General features: G+C 46.2%; 3 protein-coding genes across 4 annotated transcripts; all 3 read right to left on the bottom strand.

The window, feature by feature from the left end:
* Window positions 1-300: 300 nt before the first annotated feature.
* LOC101782189 (AP-2 complex subunit mu) lies at window positions 301-5,217 on the bottom strand. Its single transcript, XM_004953451.2, has 13 exons — window positions 4,897-5,217; window positions 3,870-4,047; window positions 2,947-3,037; window positions 2,769-2,863; window positions 2,554-2,643; window positions 2,359-2,407; window positions 2,136-2,274; window positions 1,886-2,002; window positions 1,692-1,782; window positions 1,478-1,620; window positions 1,239-1,353; window positions 873-917; window positions 301-798 (listed from the first exon to the last, which is right to left on the bottom strand). Exons 1-13 carry the CDS (start codon window positions 4,977-4,979, stop codon window positions 718-720), a joined length of 1,317 nt encoding a protein of 438 aa, XP_004953508.1. The 5' UTR covers window positions 4,980-5,217; the 3' UTR covers window positions 301-717.
* Window positions 5,218-11,551: 6,334 nt separating this feature from the next.
* LOC101781790 (E3 ubiquitin-protein ligase PUB23) lies at window positions 11,552-13,017 on the bottom strand. The gene has a single exon (XM_004953450.2). The coding sequence runs from the start codon at window positions 12,948-12,950 to the stop codon at window positions 11,643-11,645; it is 1,308 nt and encodes a 435-aa protein (XP_004953507.1). The 5' UTR covers window positions 12,951-13,017; the 3' UTR covers window positions 11,552-11,642.
* A 2,507-nt stretch (window positions 13,018-15,524) lies between these two features.
* Window positions 15,525-23,088, bottom strand: LOC101781126 (probable protein phosphatase 2C 26). Of its 2 annotated transcripts, XM_004953449.3 has the most exons (7): window positions 22,456-23,088; window positions 21,792-21,882; window positions 18,264-20,736; window positions 17,607-17,720; window positions 17,466-17,514; window positions 17,250-17,381; window positions 15,525-16,407 (listed from the first exon to the last, which is right to left on the bottom strand). In XM_004953449.3, the coding sequence occupies exons 3-7, from the start codon at window positions 19,560-19,562 to the stop codon at window positions 16,283-16,285; spliced, it is 1,719 nt and encodes a 572-aa protein (XP_004953506.1). In that variant the 5' UTR covers window positions 19,563-20,736; window positions 21,792-21,882; window positions 22,456-23,088; the 3' UTR covers window positions 15,525-16,282. The 2 variants fall into 2 exon arrangements, with proteins under 2 accessions (XP_004953506.1, XP_004953505.1); XM_004953448.3 differs by lacking the exons at window positions 21,792-21,882; window positions 22,456-23,088 and having other exon boundaries at window positions 17,250-17,514; window positions 18,264-19,740.
* Between the last annotated feature and the right edge of the window lie 354 nt (window positions 23,089-23,442).

The raw sequence follows: 23,442 nt of genomic DNA, 5'->3' as shown, positions 1-23,442 counted from the left end.
TCCGTCGGATGCACAATGCTCCAGATGCATGTACTGTGGGATGCATGTTTTACATTTTAGCCCCTGTTTTTTTCACGAATCCAACCCGCCGTGCAAAATTCTCGTGCATCTGGAGCGTTGATGGTGCATCCAGGGTGCACGGGAGATCCCAAGGGCCGGGTGCACCCGATCTTCTCTCACTTACTCTTTCATGCTTACAATTTTTTGTTTTTGAGCCACTCATGACCAGTACGGCAGTCATCATCATTCACAAATATTTCTGAAGATAGGGATTAGGGACACAATGTGGCCTGTAGCATCTTCACATCAAAACACTGCTAATCTGCAATTATACCAAATCTTATGCTTCAAATGTTTGTACACTGTTATGCCAGGTGAATCCACTCATCCATTTAAGGCGAAAAACAATACAAACTGACAACTGGTGTATATTGATCAACAAGGAATGCTACCGCCAAATATACAAACAAAAATACTTTCTACCAAACAAACAAGACACGAGGGGGGCGAATAGATATCCCAGACTACAATGAATAGAAGAACATGAAGGAAAATTGCCTGGTCTGCCCTGCCCTGCCCCCTCTGCTGAAGTACAAGGTTTTCAGATAGTTCTGTCACAATATCCGTGCTTTATAATCATGCATGACGCCGTACAGAGAGACCTCTGTGGATCCTCGAAATAACTGTTCAAAGGAGCTTGAAAGATTTAATCTGTCGCTAACACCTTATCTCGTATGATCCTGCTCTCGTGATGTAGCGAACCCACTCAACGGTGTTGTAACCACTCTTCTCCCAGACCTGGAAAATGTATCACGTGAGGGTTTTCATCTCCAGATGTTGCAAGGTTTCATATCAACACTTATTGCACATACCTTAAGGAACCGAACACGAAGACCAGAAGCAGTGAACATTGGAACCTACAGGAACCAGACATCAGATAGAGCATGGAGGACAGTGTTGAGAAAATAGCCAAACAACATAGCCATATAATCAGTTGGGTTAGCATATTCTATCGGAGTGACCTAGCATGGGCAGGCAATGCCTCTAATAAACAAGTTCCAATACCAAAAGCTACATTTCAATTTCTTGTGTAGGACCAAGCTCAGTTCATAAACGAACAATATATATTTGAGCCCTCTGCAACTTTTCATTTTCAGTTCCAAATTGTAGAATGATAAAATGAAGTACAGATCAACAAGGAAATAAGTGTGTTCTTCAAAAGGATGTGAGGGTGTTACCTGGAATTCCATCTGAATCGGTGGTCTGTTCCATGATTTCTTCTCACCCATTGTAGATATCAACTCAACTTCTGCACTCATAGTTGCCTCAGTCTGTCCAGGGAATTTCCTGATCCTGTAGTTTTAGAAATGTGTTATCAGTTCAAGTACACTTATCACTTGCAATATGGTTGAGTAGAAAAAAAATCTGAAAAAAGCTAACTGCAGATGAATGCTAGACAAAGGTAACCGGTACATACTTCCACACCAGTGAATCGATCGAAGCATTGTATTTTGCTTTGCCTGACGTTGTTTGGAAACTAGTCTTCGCTGTCTGCTTTGGAACAGGTACTTTGACAACAACACCTAGTGCAAACATCTTGGCACCGAAAACACTCTTGACCTATGTCATTAAGGTTCATGTCAGTAAAATTGATCATGACCACACCACCAATCAAAATATGCCTCACTTACTTTCACATTAATCTCCATCCGCGTTCGGCCCAATTCCTTGATTGTCGGAAGAACACGGAATGGAAGGTTGACACCCTCCGTGATTCGGTACCTGTAACAAAATTTATCCATCAAAAGCCAGCCAAAGTGCAGATAATAAAATCTGCTTCTAGCAGGGAAGGAATTAAAAGCATAAAAGAAATTGAGAAGATTACTTCATCAATTCAAATTCACCATCTGGTGGCACAAAGCTGACTGTCTTTTCCGAGTTAAATCTTGTTAAGTTAACACACTGGTGGAATGTGACATCATCAAGTTCAATGGTCTTCCCACTGTAGAGAAAGAGAAGACAAATGATCAGTAAAAATGTAGCAAAAATAACAGGTACCCATGCTATTAACAATAGTAATCAGCAAAACAGTCCACAGCTTTCTTTACTATTTTTATAATAACCAAGAAACTGACCTCTTTGTAGGCCTGGACTTCAGTTGGGCTTCCTTTTCAAGCCCAATCTTGTCATTTAGTCCCAGCTTCAGATCAGGCATTCCAGAAAGGAAGCACTTCATCAGAATTTTTCCTGTCACATCACATCGCAGAACACTCCCTGCAGGAATGGCACATATACATGCATCAGTTAATACAACAGGGAAGACAATTGAGCAGCTCAAAGGATGGGTCCGTAAAGTACCTTTCGAAGACATAAGAAGGTTTACACTCTCAACTATGTCCAAGAAAACCTGAGAAAAAGAAGTAATATTACTCCACCACTAATGAACTAAAGGAGGTAGAGATCAGAATAAAATAAGATAACATGGGGCCATTTTTTCAAAAAGGAAAATTAGTGCATAAGATCCTAAAAGTTTTATAAATAAAGTTCAAGCACCTCATTCTTCTTGTACATAAGACCCTCTCTTCTCCAACCAACAGCACCGGTTACTTGAAGGGTCGCATTTGGAACAGGCTTGTCCGAGGCCTGTCAGTGCAGAAATTCAAGAGAAATAGTACTCAGATGGTTTCATAGCAGAACAAACAATCAGCATAAAGCTTTTGGTGACTTTTTAGCCCAGTATATCAAATTTCAGATCCACATTTTCTGACCTTGGAGGAAAATGGTGACCGGACGCCTTCTTGAGTTATATACAACTTCAAGATTTCAGGTGACAGATTTTGGGGATAACCAAAATCCATAATCTCTGCACAGTATCAAAGACTATATAAAGACACAGAAATATCCATCATAGCAGCGAGCGAAGTAAAATTCAAGATGCTGCCTTACCATCAAGAAGTTCGTATATTAAAACAAAGTTATTCCTGATGGCATCTTCATCAAATGCTCCACCAAAGTAGGACTTGAAGAGAGCCACTGCCTGATAGTTTCAAATAATATTCAGTTTAAATAATAATATTCCACCAAAGTGCGAATGGTTCAGAAAACTATAGGATGATGTCAAGATCTCTGAATTTAATTAAGAAGAGCTAAACTCCCATTTCTCTATCAGGCTAACCTTTTCAGATAAAGAAGAGTTGGGGTTTAATTTCAAAAGGAAATAATACAGCAGGCTAGGCTTCCATTATTCCTATCACACTATTTTTCAATATCAATGAAAAATGGAACCACTACAAGTAGCCATTGAAAACATCTTCTCATTCCTAATCACAAACAAGCTTATAACTTTTCAACTTTGGCATTTAGTTATTGCTAACTAAAGAATTACCTCACCCTTAGCAAATAACAAATTTTAATTGCAATGTAAAACCACCTTCGTGATATAACATAACACAAGGATGCCTATTACACAACTCCTAAAAACTGAACAGTTCATTAAGTGACCAATTGGTACCACTTCGGTAACTATATGTCTGTGGACTCAATCATCTAATCTCACAAGTCTTGATGTATCCTTGTACCCTATATTTTCTCTTTACTCATATCTGACACATTGTCTGGCTTCTGTAATGGTTTACACGACCAAGTCATGGATTCTCAAAAAAACAAAGAGACCAAGTCATCTCTTTTTTACTCTCATCAAGTTAATTTGCAACATTGTGGGAGAACAGGGTGATCATCTGTACTGCTAAATTCATCAGTACTAACAGTTTGCGATGTATATCTAAATCTTTTAAATCATCAAGGTTGTACAGTGACTTTGTGGGTTATGCAAATTTTGTTGTAGAAGTTTCTCAAAAGGAATTGCATACCTCAACAACAAACTTGAAAGCGCAAGCAACATTAGCATTGCTGCTAACCACAATCACAATATAAACATTACTGATCCTCATGTAAAGGAAGGAACAGCCTCCTATTTGCCGAACAGGGCATGTACCAAGTTCTTTTGTTTGCATAATATGCATCCTGAACGCATCAACCATATTTCCCCTGCATAACAGTACATGAATACAGTGGGATTTAGTCACTAAATGTGAGTTGAACTGGTAAGTAAAACATGGAATTTAAAATGAATGGAGCCAAATGTATCCTCAGGAGTTGATCCTTGCTGAATAAATTTTGAATGATAAACGCAACAAGGGAATAGATAACAGCACGATTGAGGTGATATCCTTAGTAATTTACATATTTCAATGTCTCCCAGAAAATAATGTGTATGTTATTGAACATATGCCTTATAGTGGAAATGATATAACAGTTTTCCGAATTGAACATGTAAAATAGGGTCCAAATGTCCAATGATAAAGTTTCACTGCAAATGTTCACCTAACAACAAAATAATGATCGAGTGAACTGCACAGTGATCAACTTTGTGGAGCAATCGCTAGTCTGAAATGATAAAATTTAGTAGCCTAGTACATAGTCACGTCTCTTTTAAGACAAAGAGGTGAACTGCTCCAGAAGTCTAGGTAATTACTTATAACAAATTCTCTGACTCAGTGATTAGTCTCTATGCTCCACTTCAGAAAGGAAGTACCTCCACAATCGCTTCGCTAGCCAGAAAACTCAATATCTTTTCCAAATTCCAACTACTCAATATAACAGCAGCCATGGCACCGCCAGATTTTAGCGCCCGAAGTGTGAATCAGCTAGGCATGCCTCCCATTTCAGCTCCCCCGAGCTAAACCCTCATCACTCTCCAAGCAAAATGGATAGAATTCCACAATCCACCGAACTAGCACTCCCGCGATCTACGCAGCCGCAAGCTAGAAGGGAACGAATCGATCCCTCCTTGAGCCCCTAGATCTACAGCTCCAAGCCTACGAGGGCACAACGTACCCGACATCGTCGCGGTAGAGGCGGTTGATGAGGACGTCCCCGCGGAGGTTGAGGAAGTAGATGGCCGACGCCGCCACCGGCATCGTCGCCCGCCCACGCGCCCGCGGCCCGAGCGTCTGGCGCCGCCCTTATCTCTTCGCGGGTTCCACCGCGCGCCTCTGGGTACCACCCGAGCGCCGGTGATCCGCGAGGTGCCGGGGTCCGGGGCTCACCGGACGGTGAGGAGGGCGCGGGTTTTGGTTAGATCTCGCGGCAGCACGAGCACCAAGTCGTCTTCCCGTCCGGGAGCTTTCGGTGTGTTCTTTTTTTCAGAATAGACCTTTCTGGATGGCGTATTTGCTTGGTCGCTTTTGGAACTTCGGTGGGTGACCTGGAATTGGGCCCACGAAGCTTCAACTTTCAATTTCAGCTACCGCTGAGGTCAGCACTGGATTTTTCCCAAAAAAATGAAAAATTCGCAACTCGCAACAGAAAAGTAGCATAAAAAAGAAAAAAAGAGCACTAAAACCCTCCAAAAAAGAGCTTTAGGTCAAATTTCAGAAACTGTGGAATTGCTTAGTAGTAGATCAAGAGGTAGAAGAACCAAAATAGGCAATACATTTAGGTGCCATTTTGGCCGGAGAAGCCAAACTTCTAAAACATAAATGTTAATTGCAAGAGAGAAACACGTTTTATGCTCCGGCTAAAGTATGTCCACACATGCCATTGGATCATTAGTTTCGACTTTGAAGACTAGCTTTTTTGTTGGAGCTAGCTAGGAAATATAACCCAACACCATGTGATTGACAAATTGATGAAGTGCTTGATCCTACTGATTATCAACCTCTCAAAGTTTAAGAAAATAGTGAGGGAAAAGGCGCAATGTTAGGTCTCGATCATATGAAAACTCTCTCGGTCAATTTAAATCATGCGGCGCGCGTCCTATTTCTTTCTTTGTTGCTTCATTCATCTTTCTCGTAGATGCTCACATTGTTCAATCTTTGGCTATCTCCGACGTATAAATGCCTATGACGCTAACCTTTTTATTTTGAAGATTCCACGTGACTGGATGCAACTGGTGACACCTTTAGGTGGGATTAGCTAGCTGGTTCAGTTTTTTCCCCACTTACCTTGCTCTAAAATATGGATTAATTTCATTTTAATGAGTTTTGAGTCGGTCCGATAACCCCAAAACTACATATAATTTGAGACGGAGTATAATTTAAATATCAGCTGTAAATAGGATCAAATACAATCAGTTAAAGTAGAGGAGGTGTGATAAAACACTTTTTTTTTGTTTATACATGGGGATTAGTCCTTTTTTAAATGGACTTGAAGAGAGTAAATATACCTTCTTGACTTGAAAGGTTTCATATATACTAGGAGTTCCGAAAGATGTTACAGTGTTCGTTGCCAGATTCTTGTAAAATTCATATACCTTACGCATTCTCTAGGCCTTTAGGGCAATTAATGGTGAGCATTGACGAGATCACAAAAGATCAATAGCTCATATACTATATAGATACTAGCAGTAGAACGGAACAGGCGTTTCCATGTGCGCATCAAGTGCATGTATTCCTTTCATTTCTTTCAAATCTTCTCTTTAGAAGCTTTTGTTTTCTGCTTAATTTTTTTTGAGAGGTGCTACGGCAGGTAAAGAGCTGGCCTGAACAATTATATTGATATGCAAAGTTGTGCCATACAAGATTTTGAGAAGGGGGTGGTAGAGGAGGTTATGTTAGAGCTATGTTAAAATATTACAAAAGAAGTCACTTCACTAAAGAAGAGAAGCTATAGCAGTCATATGTCGCAATCGGTAGCGCCAAAGCACCAGGTCAGAAGCCACTACATGCAACATGACTTGCGGCGTGACCAGCACGTTGTTGAAGACGAAGTTGTTGCGGCACTTCCATATGTTCCAAAGGACCACGGTGATGATACCGGAGTGGACCTTTGCATGAGGGATCAGCACCAGCTCATGGATGTTCCATAAGTCCCTAAAGGAGTGCAGGTACGCTGCCTGAAGCTACCTGATGAGGCACCATATCCGTCACACCATGGGGCATCGCATAATGGTGATTCCAGAATGTTGCGGTGGAACAGGAGGGCAGCAGATGGCAAGCGGTGGCGATGCAGGAGCTAGACAAAGTGTTTGCAGCATGGGATGGCTGTGTTATCCCAAATGGAAGAGGAGAACAGGTCGTGGGGGCGAAATTTGGCCTGATGGAGGTAGAATGTGGATGAGGTGAAAGGCAAGAGCTGGGCACCGATGCCGCGGCAATTGGGGACGCCTTCAGTAGGCGCTGCAAGAAGAAGCGCCTGGAGCAGAGTAGCCGGTGGATGCAGCAAGGCTAGGATGATGATGCAGGTGAAGGTCCTAGAGCCCCTGATTCCAAGCCTGACGAACGGTGATGTTCGGTCAGTTGCAGTGTGACAGAAGAGCTGGGAAGGTGACCGCTAATGGTGCAGGTCCAAACCAGTGATGATGCCAAAAACTGATTGAGGCACCATCACCCAGGTGAGTCTTGGTGGTTTGACTGAAGGATGGTAGGAGCTGCAGTAGGGCAGACCAAACAGGAGTATCTAGGTGGTGGTGGTCTCCAAGATCGCGGCCGGTGCCACTGCCGTACATGCGGTGGAACCACAGTTGCCAACCGGTGGTAGGAGGTTCATGAAGCTTACTCAAGAACTTGGAGAGGAGACTGTGATTCTGAGTGGCCAGGTCTTTGACACCAAGACCCCCTTGGTCATGTGTCCAACATATGATCTCTCAGGCGACCTTGGCAAGTGGTGTCACCGATCCAAAGGAAGGCCCTTCTCTTCTTGTCAATGATGTGGATCGTGGCTGCAGGCAGAAGGATAGAGCCCATGGCATAAACTGTCCATGCTCCCAAGACTGCATTAGTCAACACGGTGCAGCCGGTAGGCGTGAGGAGCGGTCCACACCAACCAGGAATGTAACCTTCCATGGCACAAACAAGGGGTTGAAGGTCAGCTGGCCGAAGCTTGTGAGTAGATAGTGGCACCCTAGGTAAGTTTGAGGAAACCTTGCAACCGAACAACCAAAGGACGAGGCCATCGATGCAGCAGCAATAGTTGGAACACTGATGGGAACAAATGTGCTCTCGTTGAAATTGATATGAAGTCCAGTGATGGCAGAGAAGGTGGAGAGGATTCCTTTGAGGCATTGTAGTTGACATGCCTGCGCTTTGACAATGATCAAGGTATCATCAGGGTACTGAAGGACAGGCAAGGCAAAGTTGCTATGATTGGGTGTTCCAGGTCATCGTGACTTAAAGCATCGAGAATCATCTGTTGGAGGAGATCAGCAACCAAAATAAAAAGATATGGCAACAGTGGTGTCGTACATACATCTATAGACCCACCAGAAGGATTGGATAGTCCTAAATATAGAGCTGGACACCGAGACACATCTGACTTGAAGACCATGACGTAGGCCATGGCTTCTAGAGCTGATGACGTTTTGATTTCTAGTGCTCTGCCTGTAGGTGGATTGGAGGATCGTGTAAGGAGTTCGAGGCGTTGGCCTGCTCTGACCAGACTGCACCCCAGCGTGGGTAGGTTTCACAGCTTCGAGGTCCTCACTGGTGACGGCATGCCCTGCAGCTGAAGATGGTTCCAGACTCAAGGAAACAGGAGAGAGCTATCCACTTACTAGGGCTCCGGCTGTAAGGTAGGGTTTGGACGGATCGCTACCGTTCAGGCTCCATCCATGCGGGTGCAGTTGTACAACCTTTGCAGAGTGTATAAAGCTATATCTATAGTCTGTGTGCACTAGTTATGGACATTGCTGTTGACTACCACTACTTATGACTAGACTTTTCTTGTGCTTCTGCCTCCTGTTTTAGAGATAGGTCGGCGTTTGCCGTTGAGATGTGAGGGGAGGGAGCCCTCACATTGCCTAGTGTGTTGGGTGTTGGATCCTTGGGTGAAGGTTCCGATGATTTGTGCCGACTTCCGTGTTTGAGGTTTTGACCTTGGAGATGATGTTGTTTTGCTGCTTCCTTGATTGCTGCTACTGCTACTGCTGCATAATTCCCTACAACCAAATATAGGTTTTACTCATGCATATAGTATAATCCCCTATTTTCTTAGCTTGCTACTTTGGGAGTTGACATGACCTACCCGCTTCTCGGGTAGATGGTGGTTTTTTAGGGTCGGAACCCCACTACGACTTCAACAACTCCGGTTGGGAAGACTAGGGACCGTTCTTCGCTCGAGTCCCCTCTGGAGATGGAGTTTGCCATAGCTTATGTTTCCACTGCATAGATATTTTACCTTTCTTGATTCAGTCCAGATGGACTTGTACCGGTATGTGCCATTGAGATGGACTCGTTATTCATGTTATCTATGATATCTATACCCTATTGCTCTTTCTATTTTTGTGTTGGTATGGATTTGTACTATCTGAGATAAAAATTTGCACATGATAGCCTTCCTGGAACTAACACCGAGGTGCGTAGGCTTGAATTCTTAGAAATGGGAATTCGGGTCCGTTTTAGTAGGATATTATGCTACATTGGTGGCCAAAACCTGTATAAATCTGTGTCTTGTGTCCTCACTTTTACCTTCAAGTTCCAGGTCCGTCGATCCCTACCAACCAATCTACTACCTCGGGATACCCCTCGGTAGGTTGCCGGACATAAAATACCGACAGGATCTTGTCATTTCTCATAGGTAATTACCTTAGGGGCACATCATTTGTAGCGATGGATTTCTTCACAGCCCGTTTTGCAACAACAGTCCGCTTCTTCTTCAGTGGCGGAGAGATCGCGGCTTCAAGCTCATTTGTAGCTTAGCGCTTCTTCGACCCGAAGGACGATCTGGCCTTAGCAGATGGTCAGGCTTTGACTTCATATTTCTCCATGGCATCAGAACTAGTGCCACTGGAGGACTCGACTACTTCTTCCTCCTGGTCATCACTTCTCATAACTTCCTGTGTGAACACATGAAGAGCTGCTTCACAAGCATCTTCAGAACGAGGAGGAGGAGCAGAGAAATATAAGGCGGCATCTTCCTGCACAGAAAGACAAGTCAACATATACTGAAACTTCAAATAAGTACTCGGGGGCTACAGCCATGATACTTACAGGCTTTGGCGGGTGTGCGGTGTTGAATTCCCGTACAATCGTGGGAATCCCACTCATATTCTTGAACATCCGAGCCCTCACCATGAATTCATCCATGTTGATACCGTACGAAGTGAATGGCAAGGGCAAAACGGAAGGGATAAACTTCCTCCGTTATTTATAAAAGTGGCACCATAAATATTGTGCGAAGTTTCTTATTTAAAGGATCCCAAAATTTGGGAGACATAATTGGCGGTTACCTTTATTTTGGGAGGAGATAAGATCTCCTTCTAGAGATGGTCACGCTGACCAAAGGTTGACCCTTATACCCACCAAACTAGTCGGTCAAAGGCTCGGGGGCTATTTGCCACGTGTCCATCGACAAAAAGTTTTTTCTCTAGGTTTTAAGGGAAAAGTGATGCAGATTATAGATTGACCCTCAGCTTGATTTTTCGATTCAACCTAAAACTCGAAGGATACTCCATATGGAGTGTGACTTTCGTCGCACTTCCATAAAAATTCAAAGACGAAGATTACTCAAAAGATGCTTGAGCACCTTCCAGCCTCATGGTAGTTTTGGGGCACCTTTGAAGATATAACCAGATGAAGTACTCGAGGAGTATCAAGAGCAGTCGGTGGAGACTTCAAAAGTACTCCGCTTTGCTATATTTGGCTAAAAAGTACTCGGGGCTTGTCGTACATACATCTATGGACCCACCAGAAGGTTTGGCCAGTCCTAAATATGGAGTTGGACACCGAGACGCATCTAACATGGAGATCATCACGTAGAGCGGCGTAGTCTACATGGAAAGATAGGAACTAGTCGAGGATTAGGAAAGTACTCGTTGTAATAAGAGTAGAACTCCTCTAGTCATATCCGACTAATATTCTTGTAAATTAACCGACCTGTAAACCTGCCCCGTCTATATAAGGTGAGGCAGGGACCCCTTCTAAAACAATTCAATCCAACCAACACACAGGACGTAAGGTATTACCCTATTCAGCGGTCTGAACCTGTCTAAATCGTGTATCTACGTTTACCTTCGAGTTTCTGATCTCGACGAGCCCCACCATCCAAAACACTACCTTGGGCACCCTTTGGTAGGTTGGTCAGGTTTAAACATCGACAAGTAAGTTACTTTGATGGAGTCCTCTCTTGCATTGGATCCATTTACCAGGGACTCTATTGAGGACAACTGCGGTCAATTCGTTGAGGAGCCTGATCCAGATCCTTTGGCAGAAAGGATTAAATCCAATGCATCTCAGTTAATAGAGTCAAAAGCTTTTCTAAAATCCAACTTGAGAACAATGGCAGGGGCTCTTCGCTTGTGACAGCACTGAACTAGCTCTGCTGCGTATACGAAGTTCTCTGCTATGCCGCGACCCTTAAGGAAACCAGTTTGATCAGAGTGAACCAACTTAGGAATGACAGGTTGCAGCCTCATGGTCATAGCTTTAGTGCAAATCTTCGTGTGACAGTTCTGCAAGGAGATAGGATGATAATCTTTTGGTTGCAGGGAGGATTCCTTCTTTGGAGCAGCGCCAAGTAAGCCTTATTGATGCGGACGAGGTCGGCGGTTCCTTGGTGAAAGTCATTGAGAAGTTGTATTGCAGGGACGAAGTTTTCTGCTTAATTACATACAATTGGCCAAACCAATGAACCAAGCAATGAACAAATCAGTCGAGCAGCCGCAGGTAATCCCTGAGATCGGTAGGGAAGCACGAGTACTGCCGCCAGAACCCACCATTGATCCTCACCATCCTCACCGTCTTCTGCTTCGTCGCCGGCGGGGTCTCGACGTGCAGCAGGCCCAGCAGCTTCGCCACCGCACCGGTCAGCACCATGTCCTCCAGGACCTTTTCCGAGGGCGCCACCACGGAGACAAGCCACAGCACCTTGACGGCCAGCTGGGTGGCCAGCTGCGACACCCGCAGCATCGTCTTACCCACGGCAGCCACCGACAGGTCGTGCTCCGCGAAGGCCAGGCGGCCCTCCGGGCATTTGCACAGGCGCTTGAGCAGCAGCAGTATCCGCTCGGCGTCGTGGCGGTCGTCGGCGTCGGCGAGGAGCTCGACGAGGACGTGCACCGCGCCGACCTCCACGGCCTTGGCGGGCCCGTCCCGGGACCGCGCCACGACGTCCAGGAGCACGTCGAGCGCTCGGGAGCTGAGCCTCGTGGAGACCTCGTCGGCCAGGAGCTCCAGGAGGGGCTTGAGCACGTCGTCAACCTCGACTCCGGCGGCGGCGGTCCAGTCCCCGGCGCCGGCATTGGAGATCTTGGTCACGATGTCCATGGCGTGTAGCCTCGCCTCGGCGCCGCCGCGCTGGAGCAGCGCCATCACCGGCCTCATGCACTCCGGCGCGAGGACGAGCCCCACCGACGCCGCGTCCGCGAGCGGGAGCAGCGCGAGCACCGCGGCGGCCTCCTCGCACGCCGTGAACGCCGAGAAGTCGCCGCCCGCGGCGCTCTCCGCGAGCGCCTGCGCCATGACCCGGGCGACCGCCTGGATCCCGCCCGAGGACACGAACTCGCACTGCATGGCCACGTCGCCGGCCATGCACGCCCGGATGTTCTTGAGCGCGGTGACCTTGAACGGCGTCTCCTCGAGATCGGCCAGCGCCGACCGCAGCCGCTCCGCCCCCAGCATCCGGGACAGCGGCGTGGCCAGCAGCTCGTGCGCCGGGCTCGACAATGACGACGTCGACGGCGACGAGGAAGCCGACGTCGACGGCGACGGCGAGCCGCGGTCGAGCCAGGAGCCAATGACGCGCTTGAGGGTGTGGTTGGGCGTGAGGTCAAGGTTAGCGAGCGGCTGCATGGTGGCCGGGCACGTCGCCCTGCCGTACCCGAAGATCCACTGCTCGATGCTGCGGCGGTCGTAGGTGACGCCGGTGGAGACGGTGACGGGGTCGTCCATGAGCTCCATGGAGATGGGGCACAGGAACAGGTGAGGGGGCTCCTCCATGGCTGGCTCACCGTCCATGGCCGCAGATCACGATGCGCCGATGCCGATGCAGACCACCACGCTGCTCTGCGCTGGCCGGACAAGGAAGCCGTGATGTGACGAGGCCTTTATACAGGCGGCAAGATGATGGGTTGGCGTTGGTGCAAGTCAATAGTCAGAGAGGCCGGAATGGTAAGAGATGCTTTGCACACCGCAAGGTTGGCCAATAAACTAGATTAAATGCATTTTAAGCACAATTAGTGCCTTAGTGGTGAGTGGTTATGGTATTATAGAGAGCCATGAGAAAAATTCCGAAATTGTTATAGACTGATGGATGATGATGACCTTCATGAGACTTCGAGTGATATTGGGCCTTCAAAAATTACGCAGATTGATACCGATTGATGTAAGCTTTGTGGAATTTTTTTTGCAAATTGAGGCCCTACATGATGTGAGCTTTATTTGACGTTTTTGAAATGTGAGGTGCATCTTCAGAGGAGTTGTTTCAGTGGAGATGGTAGAGAGATTTGGCGGGGGACAGCGTGAGATGAGATCTTGTGCCGAGTGCTGTGAATGCTGAAGTCATTCTGTTCATGTCTGTGCATTGGTTGCGAGCGGTTGGGCGACGATGTTTCGTCCCGCATTTCCTGTCCCCAATGTGAGATGCATTCCCTGTTTTTCATAGTAAACAAATGGGATCCACTTGTGGCAGGTCAAAGCTCCGAAGGTTCTAACATTCAAACTTACGAATAACCTGTACGTTTTCCTTTTTGAGTAAGGATGGTCTTTGCTCGAAGTAAGATTGGCCTTTGCAGTGCTGCAAATGGCTTGTGTTTGCAAACAGCTGCTGGTAACTTGCAAATGACGACTGGGTATCTGAAGGAAAGAAGTTTCAGATTTGGGAGCTTATTAATTCTGCTTGCACAACTGGAAGTTAGTGGTGACGCGCAACTGATAGCCAGGGCTAACGTGCATTACACGCACTACAGGTAAAAATCTCCAGGCTGCATTTCGTTTGGCCAGATCAAACATCATTTTGCTTGGATCTCTCGGCTGTCAGTTTGTCACAAGTCACAACCTTAAGCTGACCGTGGTGTCGCGACCGCTAAACATCAACACAACTGGCAGGCAAAGTTTTCGTCTGCAGGAGCGGAAACAGTTCAATCAAAGAACTGGCTGCCACCGAACCATGCTTCAATGCGCGATAGCTCTACGTTCAAGTTTCGGCCTCAGCGGCTCCGCAAATTCAATCCATGTCACTGTAGTACAACTTTCCTAACCTCTTTTCTGAACCTCCTTTTTTGAAAACCACAATCTACGGTTTGACAAAGCCGCATTCACTACACAGGACACGATAAACTCCACTGCTTTCCCCTCCTTTTTTAAAAAAAGAAAGAGAGAATTTGAAACTGCTTAGACGCGTCTCATGATCACATCGAATCATCGACAAAGTTGACTACGCCGTGTAGAAGAATCGAGCGGAGAATTGTCGCCGGCCGCAAGCCATTAGAATACCGCGAGATCGTGCTGGTCGTACGAGTGATTTGTTCTATACGGATTTGATTATTACACGATGACCCAATCATAAGTAAGCGTATCCCGGTGATTTCATATTTTTCGTCTCGGGATTCCCCGTCGCAGGGCTTACAGTTTACCTTATCTCGGCGACTTTGAACCTCACCTGGAATCAAGTTCTAATTCTACCTAGTCTTCTAGATTGCTGATCGGTTGCTTGGCGGATTACTGGAATCCAGTTCTACCTAGTGGACATCTTCGATTTCAGTTATCCAATACAGTGAATACTTGAGTGGCCCTTGGAAAGATGAAATCCCAGTAGTTTCTGGCTCTGGGGTTAAGGCTTAAGAGAGCCCTTTTCAAGAAAAAAAAAGGTGTGGATCTCTCGTTTCAAAGTTTCCTTTATGAATTTACCTACAGCTTTGGTATTAGTCAGCTCGTGCTTTGCCAACTGCAAAAGCAAATGGCAGAAATTGGCCGGACAAGTGTTCAAAGTCCTTGACCGAATCAACAAACGGGTGTTTGTCGTTTGAGATTTGAGAACAATCTGGCACGGCGACCCAGGCCCAAAGGAGATCGATCCTCCCAACAGAAAGACGATCCTGTTTCAAGCTTCATTGCTGTTCTTAAACTGCAACCGAAATTTGGATATCCTAATCGATACATGACCAAGCAAAGAGGCCTTGCTGTTGGGTGCATGCGGCACATGTCCCATATTACTATTCATTTTAGCTATTTATTTTAACTTTTCTAAATACATCGCTTTTACTATATATGCTATGTATCTAGATATAAAGTATATATCTAGATGCATATCAAAAGGTGCGTATCTAGAAAGCCAAAACGAATAATAATTTGGAACGGAGGGAGTAATCGACTAATATCGTTTCACAAAGTGTCCAGTGGCAGATATATGATCAGAACAAAATCAGTTCTCATTGCTGTAAGATTTGCAACTTGCTCACTCGGTCTACACTACAGAAATTACATGCTCTAAGCCTCTAACCATTCCTTATTTGCCCTAGTAAACAAAATGACTTCATCATGTTGGCAAGTTAAATCTGTCAGTATTCACAAACAAATAAATAATGCACATGATGAAAAAAAAATCATTATGACTTATTCATGCACACGATGAATGAATAGACAGTCCCGTAAATATATCTTTTAGCTCAACCTTTCTGAGGCAAGGAACTTGCTAAGAGCAAGAAGGCACTGGGTAGTTTTTGCCGGGAGGCGACCACTAACAGATCTGGCCCATTCTTTTAGGGACCTCAATCTCATACATAGAACTATCTAAGACTCGAAGGAGAGCCACCTTCAGGACAAATTGAGGTGCCAATCATCAATTTCTCCGCCATGACCATTGACCAGTTCGAGTTTTCCATATAATACAGGCTCATTCTTCACACGAATGGGAAAAAAACTGCATGTACCTACAGGTCTTCTTTCCCCAAGGATGAATGGAACACCCACACTATGACAGCACAGTGAGGTGGAAAAAATTGTCAGCGGTGAGTACGGAACCGACGAAAGCTGTGGCAGCAAACAAAGCGAAATTGGCTCTGCTTTGCCAAGGAATTCCTCCCCACCTGGGCTGTCAGATCTCTGCAACCTTAATGTGTCTCGGAGTTAACTCATGGGCATAAGCTGTGCCAAAGCTGATATCAGGATCAGCAATGATCTCCAACTGGATAATTCCGCTTGTATCAGGACTGCATATCTGTATGCCATGCTGACTTTTCTCTCTTGATGAGCATATATGCAATTGCCTGAGAGTGTTGACCGGCTGAAGAGGTTTCAGCTGAACGTTGCATCAGAATAAATACTGACACCGACGATGCATCAGCTGAACATCACACATATGTTCCAGAGGACTTCCAGATTCTCCCTTCGAGAGAAATAACCATGATGGTGACATCATCATGGTATTTTCTGCGATCCCCTTGAGGTATATCTAATAGCTCGTAAAAGTCCATACCTAAGAAGACCAACTCAGGTTAGTATCGGCATATTGCTCATGGAAGAAAACCCCACAAAGATAAGTTTGCATGAAATTCTACTATGAACCGGTTTGCATCCTAGGGCACTAGGATAAAATAACACTGGAAACTTTAGCTCATATCTATGCATTGATAATTGATGCAACATCACTTTTCAAAAAAAAATTGATGCAACAGCAATGACTCTTTGATGGACATCAATGCCACCTCTACAATAATAGAGCAACTGAAGAGGATCCCCATCTGCTACTGTGGTACTGCCAGCTACTGTATAGCAAGACCTGCACTACTGTTCCTATCTGCAGTAGAGCATAGGATATGTGTCCCTCATTAACAGGTGAGACTCAGGGCCACATTTCAGCGAGGAACTGTAGTGGCACTCCCATAATGTACGACTTTAGGTGGTAGGTCAGTAAACCCCCTCTATCAAAAGTGAGAAGGGAAAGCAGTACATATCATTGCATCAAACAGGTTCAGAAAAATCTGACTAGTGTAACGAACTTTCTTATAGGACAAATGAAGTGTGGGTAAAATTTGGTTAAAGGGTTCTTGCATGTTATGAACTGGCATAGTGTTGACAACTGATCGTTAACCTTGCTGTCTAGAATTACTTCTAGTTTTTATGCATACAAATATGTTTATTCTATGAAGTGTGGTCTACCATCCGAAATGAACATGTGTGAACACCCAAGCACAGAAACATTTGCAGCAAGAAGTACTGTAATGCTACAGAACTTATAAATGGTCACAATGCCAATAGATGAAGAAATGAATGCATTTGCATTCAGTATGGAAGAAGAGGGTCGCACTGTAAGCTTACCGGCTTTCTTTGCTGCACGGGAGAGTACCTCCTCAATTAAACTCTGTGCAGGATCACCCTCAGGAAACCTCTCCATGAAATTCTCAACATGTAGAACTACCTCCTCGTTGCTCAGGTACTGATATAAGCCGTCTGAAGAAAGAACCAGAAATTGATCCCTTGTGGAGAGCTTGTGGTGGCAAAGAGAAGGTGTGCATGATATATATGGTGTATCACCTATGTACTCATTGCGAAACATCTCTAGCAACCCGTCATTCAGTTTTGCCTGTACAAACATACATAGACTTTTCATTAAATTTTACCAGTTTTCTCTTATCACGGGACCTATCATAATGATGAAACTGCAGTCTCTATTACCTGTTTGAGATACCCTGCCCCAAAAGCACGGGTAACTTTTAGACGGCCCTTAACTCTGTCATTTGCAATACATTGATCATCATCTGGATGTTCACGTTTGATCCTCTGCACTTCCTGCACAGAGACACAAAAGATTAGGAGTTCATATGCAGAAAGAATTCGTAGGCTAAAGCACACATGTTACTTTCCATTAACACATTTAAACAAAAAAAACATGGCTAGTGGATCAAAATGTAAACGGCCAACGATGAAGGGAAAAGAGAGATGAGCCATTGACAATATGGCATGAACCACAAGATTGTTCTATATGGCTAGATGTTAGTATCACTGCCTCCCGACTTACTCCTATGAATGATATATGAATGCAACTACTTCCTCCGTTCCAAATTGTTGGTCGTTTTGGCTTTTCTAGGTCCATAGATATTATTATGCATAATAATATCTAGACCAACAATTTGGAACGGAGGGAGTACTACAAAAGAACATTGGTCTGCAGGTCATAAGGCCATGCTGCTGAGCAGGACAATGCACACAGTGCACATGTATTCACAGAATGCAATTGGGTCTGAACAATTATATTGGACGCAGGCTCATCTTTTCAGCTAAGTCAGCACATGCACAAATACACTGAATCAGCTATGTCTGCAAAAAGGTTACCTCTTCAATGCTTGTGCTATGATCAGTCGACAGCTGCAATGCCTCAAGCCCAATCGCAGAATACCCATGGATCCTTGTCTCGGTCTCCAAGGCCACACCAATGTCCTCCACCCGCATGGTTCCAAGCACGCAATCATCATCGTCGTCCCGCCGCTGCGCCACGATGGCGCGGCTGTCCCCAAGGTTCATTACATAGACGTCGTCGTCCCTCAACAGGGCCACGAGAAGGCACGCACCGGTCACCGCCAGCTCCGGGTGGGTTCCCATCGATTGGTTGGTCATGTCCAGGTACGCCGACTCTGTAGCAGCTAGCGCCCGGGTGAGCGCGGCCAGTACAGCACTGTGGTCCCTCACCGCCGGCGCAGCCGTCAACCTCTTAACTTCCCACTCCCTGCCGCTTTGACCGTCGCCAGCAGCAGCAGCGTGGGCCCATATGGGATGCCGCCGCTCCTTCAGCCTGGCGAGCGACAGCGCGAACCGGCCGGAGCCCGAGAAGTCGAGCTCGCTGTCGTCGTCGTCGCCGTCCGCCAGGAACTGCCACAGTCGCTTGGAGTCCGGGTCGGCCTCTTCGTAGAAGATCCCGCGGAGCTCGCGCAGCAGGAAGCGGTAGAGGTTGGCGACCAGGAAGTCGGGGGCCTCCGGGCCGTTGAAGCCGTCGTAGATGCCGACGAAGAGCCACCGCTGGTCCTCGGAGACCACCACGTGGACGCGGTCCTCCCCCGCGCGGCCGTGCGCCCACTGCACGCCGTCCTCGCGGCGTAGCGGCACAACGCACGGGCGGTTCTTCTCGGACACGCTCCGCCGCAGGCTGCCGAACGACGGCTTCCGGAACCTCCTCGAGAAGCCTCGCGACGACGATGAGGGGGCGGGCTTGGTGGGCTTCGCTGGGAGCGGGCCGGAGAAGGGCACGGCCTGGTCGAGCGGGCCGGAGAGCTGCGGGCCGCGGTCGATGGGCCCAGAGAGGAAGAGCGGCCCTGAGGAGAGGTTGGAGAGCTGCAGCGGCGCGGAGGAGAACGACGAGGATGTGTGGAACGCGGAGGAGTACTGCGGCGGCACCCCGCCGCCGGCGGACGACGAGTGGTAGATCGGCACGGGCACGGACGAGTTGGCGGAGAGCGCGGCGCCGGAGATGGCGTGGCGGAAGGAGGACGAGTGTCCCGCGGCGGCGGCGGCGGAGTTGGCGGCGTAGCAGAAGGAGTGGCCGAGCGCGTCGTCCAGGCACGGGCCGTCGTCCGCGGGCGCCGGCGCCGGCCGCGAGCACGCGCACGCGGTGAGCAGCCGCGACGCGCCGCTGCCCATGGCATCCGACGCTCCGGCTCCGGCTCCGTCTCCGGCGGGGGAAAGCGAACGGTGTGGAGCACTAGCCAAGCTACTCCGAGTGCCCTCTTTTTTTTTACCAGTACGCCGCACTGGCCGAGGAGACGAGGGCGGCGTGCGTGAGTGCGCCGTGCGCTATGACTACTAGTCGCAGGCTCGCAGCGCAGTAGCCGTGAGGGGCCCGTTTGAGAAAAGCACTCTTCCTTAGTGTCTTCCCTGCAAATATGGGAAGACACGAGCCTAGGCAAACTCCTTGCCCCGGAGTACCGCGATGTGAATAGTTTCTGAATTGAGGGGTTGAAGTGCATAGTACCAGGTGGAGCTGGTATGGTGGGTGGCCGTTTTGTCCGCACCCGCCCTCCTCACGCCGCAGAGCAGGGAGGGGGAGAAGTGACGTGGCGGCGCGGTGTTGACGTGGAGGGGATGGGGAGTGGAGAGGAGTCAACGTTCCGCCTCGAGCTTGCCACCCGCACTCGGGTTTAATTACGGGGGATGGGACTCCACCTGGGGGCAGATGCGTAAATCCGCGCGGCGTGGCGCGGCAAATTGGACGGCTTTGGCGGGCCAGCTAGAGCCTAGGAAACTCGAACTGGGCTGGCCGGCTGGCTAGTGGGCTCACCCTCATCAGTCTCAAACTAAACACGCTCTGACTTGGTTAGTGGAGCATGACATTTTATACAAAGCTAAAGCTTCGTAAAGATCAGAAAAGCTAACAGTTTATTAGCACGAGGTGAATGGCAGAAAGAATAAAGTGGCGAGGAGGAAGTATGCCATGTATAAATTTATATTGCAAGTAAATCAATTTTACCCATACGAAACAGGTTCACAGCTTACACATGATATTTTGAAAAGGCCGTTTGCATCACAGAATCAACTGTTATTCAAGTTGTAAGCTAGGAACAGCTTATTTCTCCTTTTCAAACTTGTCGCAAACAAACAGAAGGATTAAAAACATGGGCAAATGTAGGAACAGAAGAGTTCTGCAGGGTGTTTCACGTGAGGATAGCAGGGGGCCGAAAGATAGCGAGAGGAGGGCTGGAGGGGCATTGGATTCTGCGGGTACCTGGCAAGTCAAAATTCACAGTACGGCGATGGATGCAGTGTGCCGAACTGTGTTCCCGTTGTTTTCTGCCGTGTACTTGTCCCCCGTCCCACTCTGAAAATCTCAGCAGGCAACAGACAAATGTATCAGATCGAAAAGTTGATTGGAAAAAAATCAGAGACTCCACCTGTGCCAGGACAGACAAAAGAACTAATCTTTTGACGACACTGCATGTTAACATCTGAAGAACTGAATGACGTGGTGGGTGGGGCATCCCGAGTTTGAACAGTGCATTTGTGTAGGATAAAACCACCCAGCGAAGAAAGGGATGCATCAGAAATAACAGGACTTAAGTCTTTCAAAACCAAGGTACTTTTATGCAAGCAAGGCATTATTCTTTTATTTTAAAAAAAACTCTTACCTTATTTTTATCTCAGCCGAAGCATAGTGGCAAAAAGAACAATTCAATTTGTCTTTCCTAAAGGAAAAAAAATGAGATGGGAAAGCATACAGACGGACGTAGCACCGTAGCAAGGCCTAATTCTGCCATTGCACCACACTCTCACTATCACGTGCAAGAAAAAAGACTAAAGAGTACGACACCACTCAAACCAAGAGAAAAACAAACTGTTTGCAAGTAAGAAGCCAGTAGTTAAAGTTCTTGATGAGTGGAAGCGTAGTAGGTTAACTTAGTCGGGACCCACGATGCAGCACTGGGTCAGATTGGTTGACCAGGCTTAGTGATTTGGAACCCACTGAGCCACCAAACGAAAAAAAAAAAGCATCCTAAAATCATAAAGTACAGAACACCCTCTATAAATACTTCCAATTTAATTTTGCCAGCAAAGAATTGGTTCTAGTAAGAATTTACATTTTTGGCACAACCTAGTTCTCAAATATAAAGAACAAAGAGATGAACGGATCAAAACACCCACCGACTGATGATTCGAAACAAAGCTCGAGTCAACCAGCAGTGAGCTAGTGATTTAAGCAATCTCTTGATTGCTCCCATGGCAAGGAATAGACTCTCCTGTGCTTTAAAGTATGGGCACAATCCAGGTGTGAGAATATGTGGATTAGCAGGATGCAAATCGTAAACATTTTGTTGGAAAAGGTCCTGCAAGAACTAATTTTGCTTAGGAAAGTTTATTTAGGTATCAAATGGGAACCTGCTTTGGTTTGTCCTTCCCACCAAAAACGTCCAACTCAACTGGGACCATCCATCCGGGAGAAAGGAATCTTGGACTTCTGTTAGTCTCCCTGTCCCTCGATTAAGATAAGCATAGATTAATTTAGAATAGAGCAACATCGGAATAGGGGCTAAAAGTTCTGCAAGAACAATATAATTTCTCAAGTCCAAGGCAGGCAGATAGAATAATGGTTAGGGCCTAGCCCGGGGCTATGGCCGGACCGGACGGAGCACGATGGACTGAAAAATTACAAATGTGTAGAGATATGGGCCCTTAAGAGAACTAGGGCATCGGTAATGAAGTAAAGAAAGCCCGGTGCACCTTTTGCAGCACAGACCATTGACCTTTTGTTTTGAGACTAGAGATCAAACAAATGTACCATCAAGCTAGCCTTCTACCCCTCTTGACGGCCAAAAGCCAGCAAATCTATTGTGATACAAGCAGCAAAGCTGCTTAGCTTCAGGAAGCAGGACCCAGCAGACCAAATCCACTATTCAGGGAGTGATTGGCCCTGCAGGGTGCCAAGAAAAGTATAGCTAGGAGAATGAACCCTACCAAATGAAAATTGCTACCCTTTAACACATAATCCTATACTCATGTGCAACCTACACCGATAGAACATGTATTGCATTTCATTACTTACCATTGCATCAACCAACTCTTTGCAATTCGATCCACTCAGAGAGCTCAGAAATGTCTATCAGAAACCATGGAAATTGTTGTCAACAGAAAGCTGTACAGTCAAGGTAAAGCAGAGTGATATATTATGACAGATGGATCAAATTATCTGAAGTATTAGGATATTCCTACACTGATCAAGTGAGGAAAAATAATTTGCTATTTGAAAGAAATAAGAAGTGCTATTGATGTTCGATAGCTGCTTGGATAGATAGGCCTTCATACTGTTAAAAAAGGGGGAGGAAGTATGACATGATAAAATAAATTAAATGCCTGAAACTTTGGACCAGTCACGCTAAAATAATAGAGCGATAGACCATCAAAACCTATTTGTCTGGCACAAATCCACAGCATTTTTTACTATAACAGCACTAGCTACCATTTACTCAAAGATACTGCGTAAATGGAAATAAATTTGCAACACTTTCCCAGCCCTTAGCAAGAGGAACTGTTGAAATTTAAAGCCAAGATAATAAGTGGAGAGTCCAATAAGCTATTCATCGACCCAAGAAAATCCATATGTCCAGTGTCCAGATGTGTCATGCCAGCAAAATAAGGGGGCGTTTGGTTCCCTTTACTTATTTTTAAGCAAGTGTCATATCAATGTTTAGATACTAATTAGGAGTATTAAACGTAGGCTATTTACAAAACCCATTTTATAAGTGGAGGCTAAACAGCGAGACGAACCTATTAAGCCTAATTAATCCATCATTAGCAAATGTTTACTGTAGCAATACATTGTCAAATCATGGACTAATTAGACTTAAAAGATTCGTCTCGCCGTTTAGTCTCTACTTATGTAATGGATTTTGTAAATAGTCTACGTTTAATACTCCTAATTAGTATCTAAACATTCGATGTGACGGGTGCTTAAAAATAAGCAAACGAACCAAACCAGGCCTAAGTAAAATATGAAACCTGAAGAATTAAAAAGGACATGTTAACATAAGGA

Source organism: Setaria italica, chromosome I, assembly GCF_000263155.2.
Source record: "Setaria italica strain Yugu1 chromosome I, Setaria_italica_v2.0, whole genome shotgun sequence".
NCBI lineage: Eukaryota > Viridiplantae > Streptophyta > Magnoliopsida > Poales > Poaceae > Setaria > Setaria italica.
This window is presented reverse-complemented; position numbering and strand designations above follow the sequence as displayed.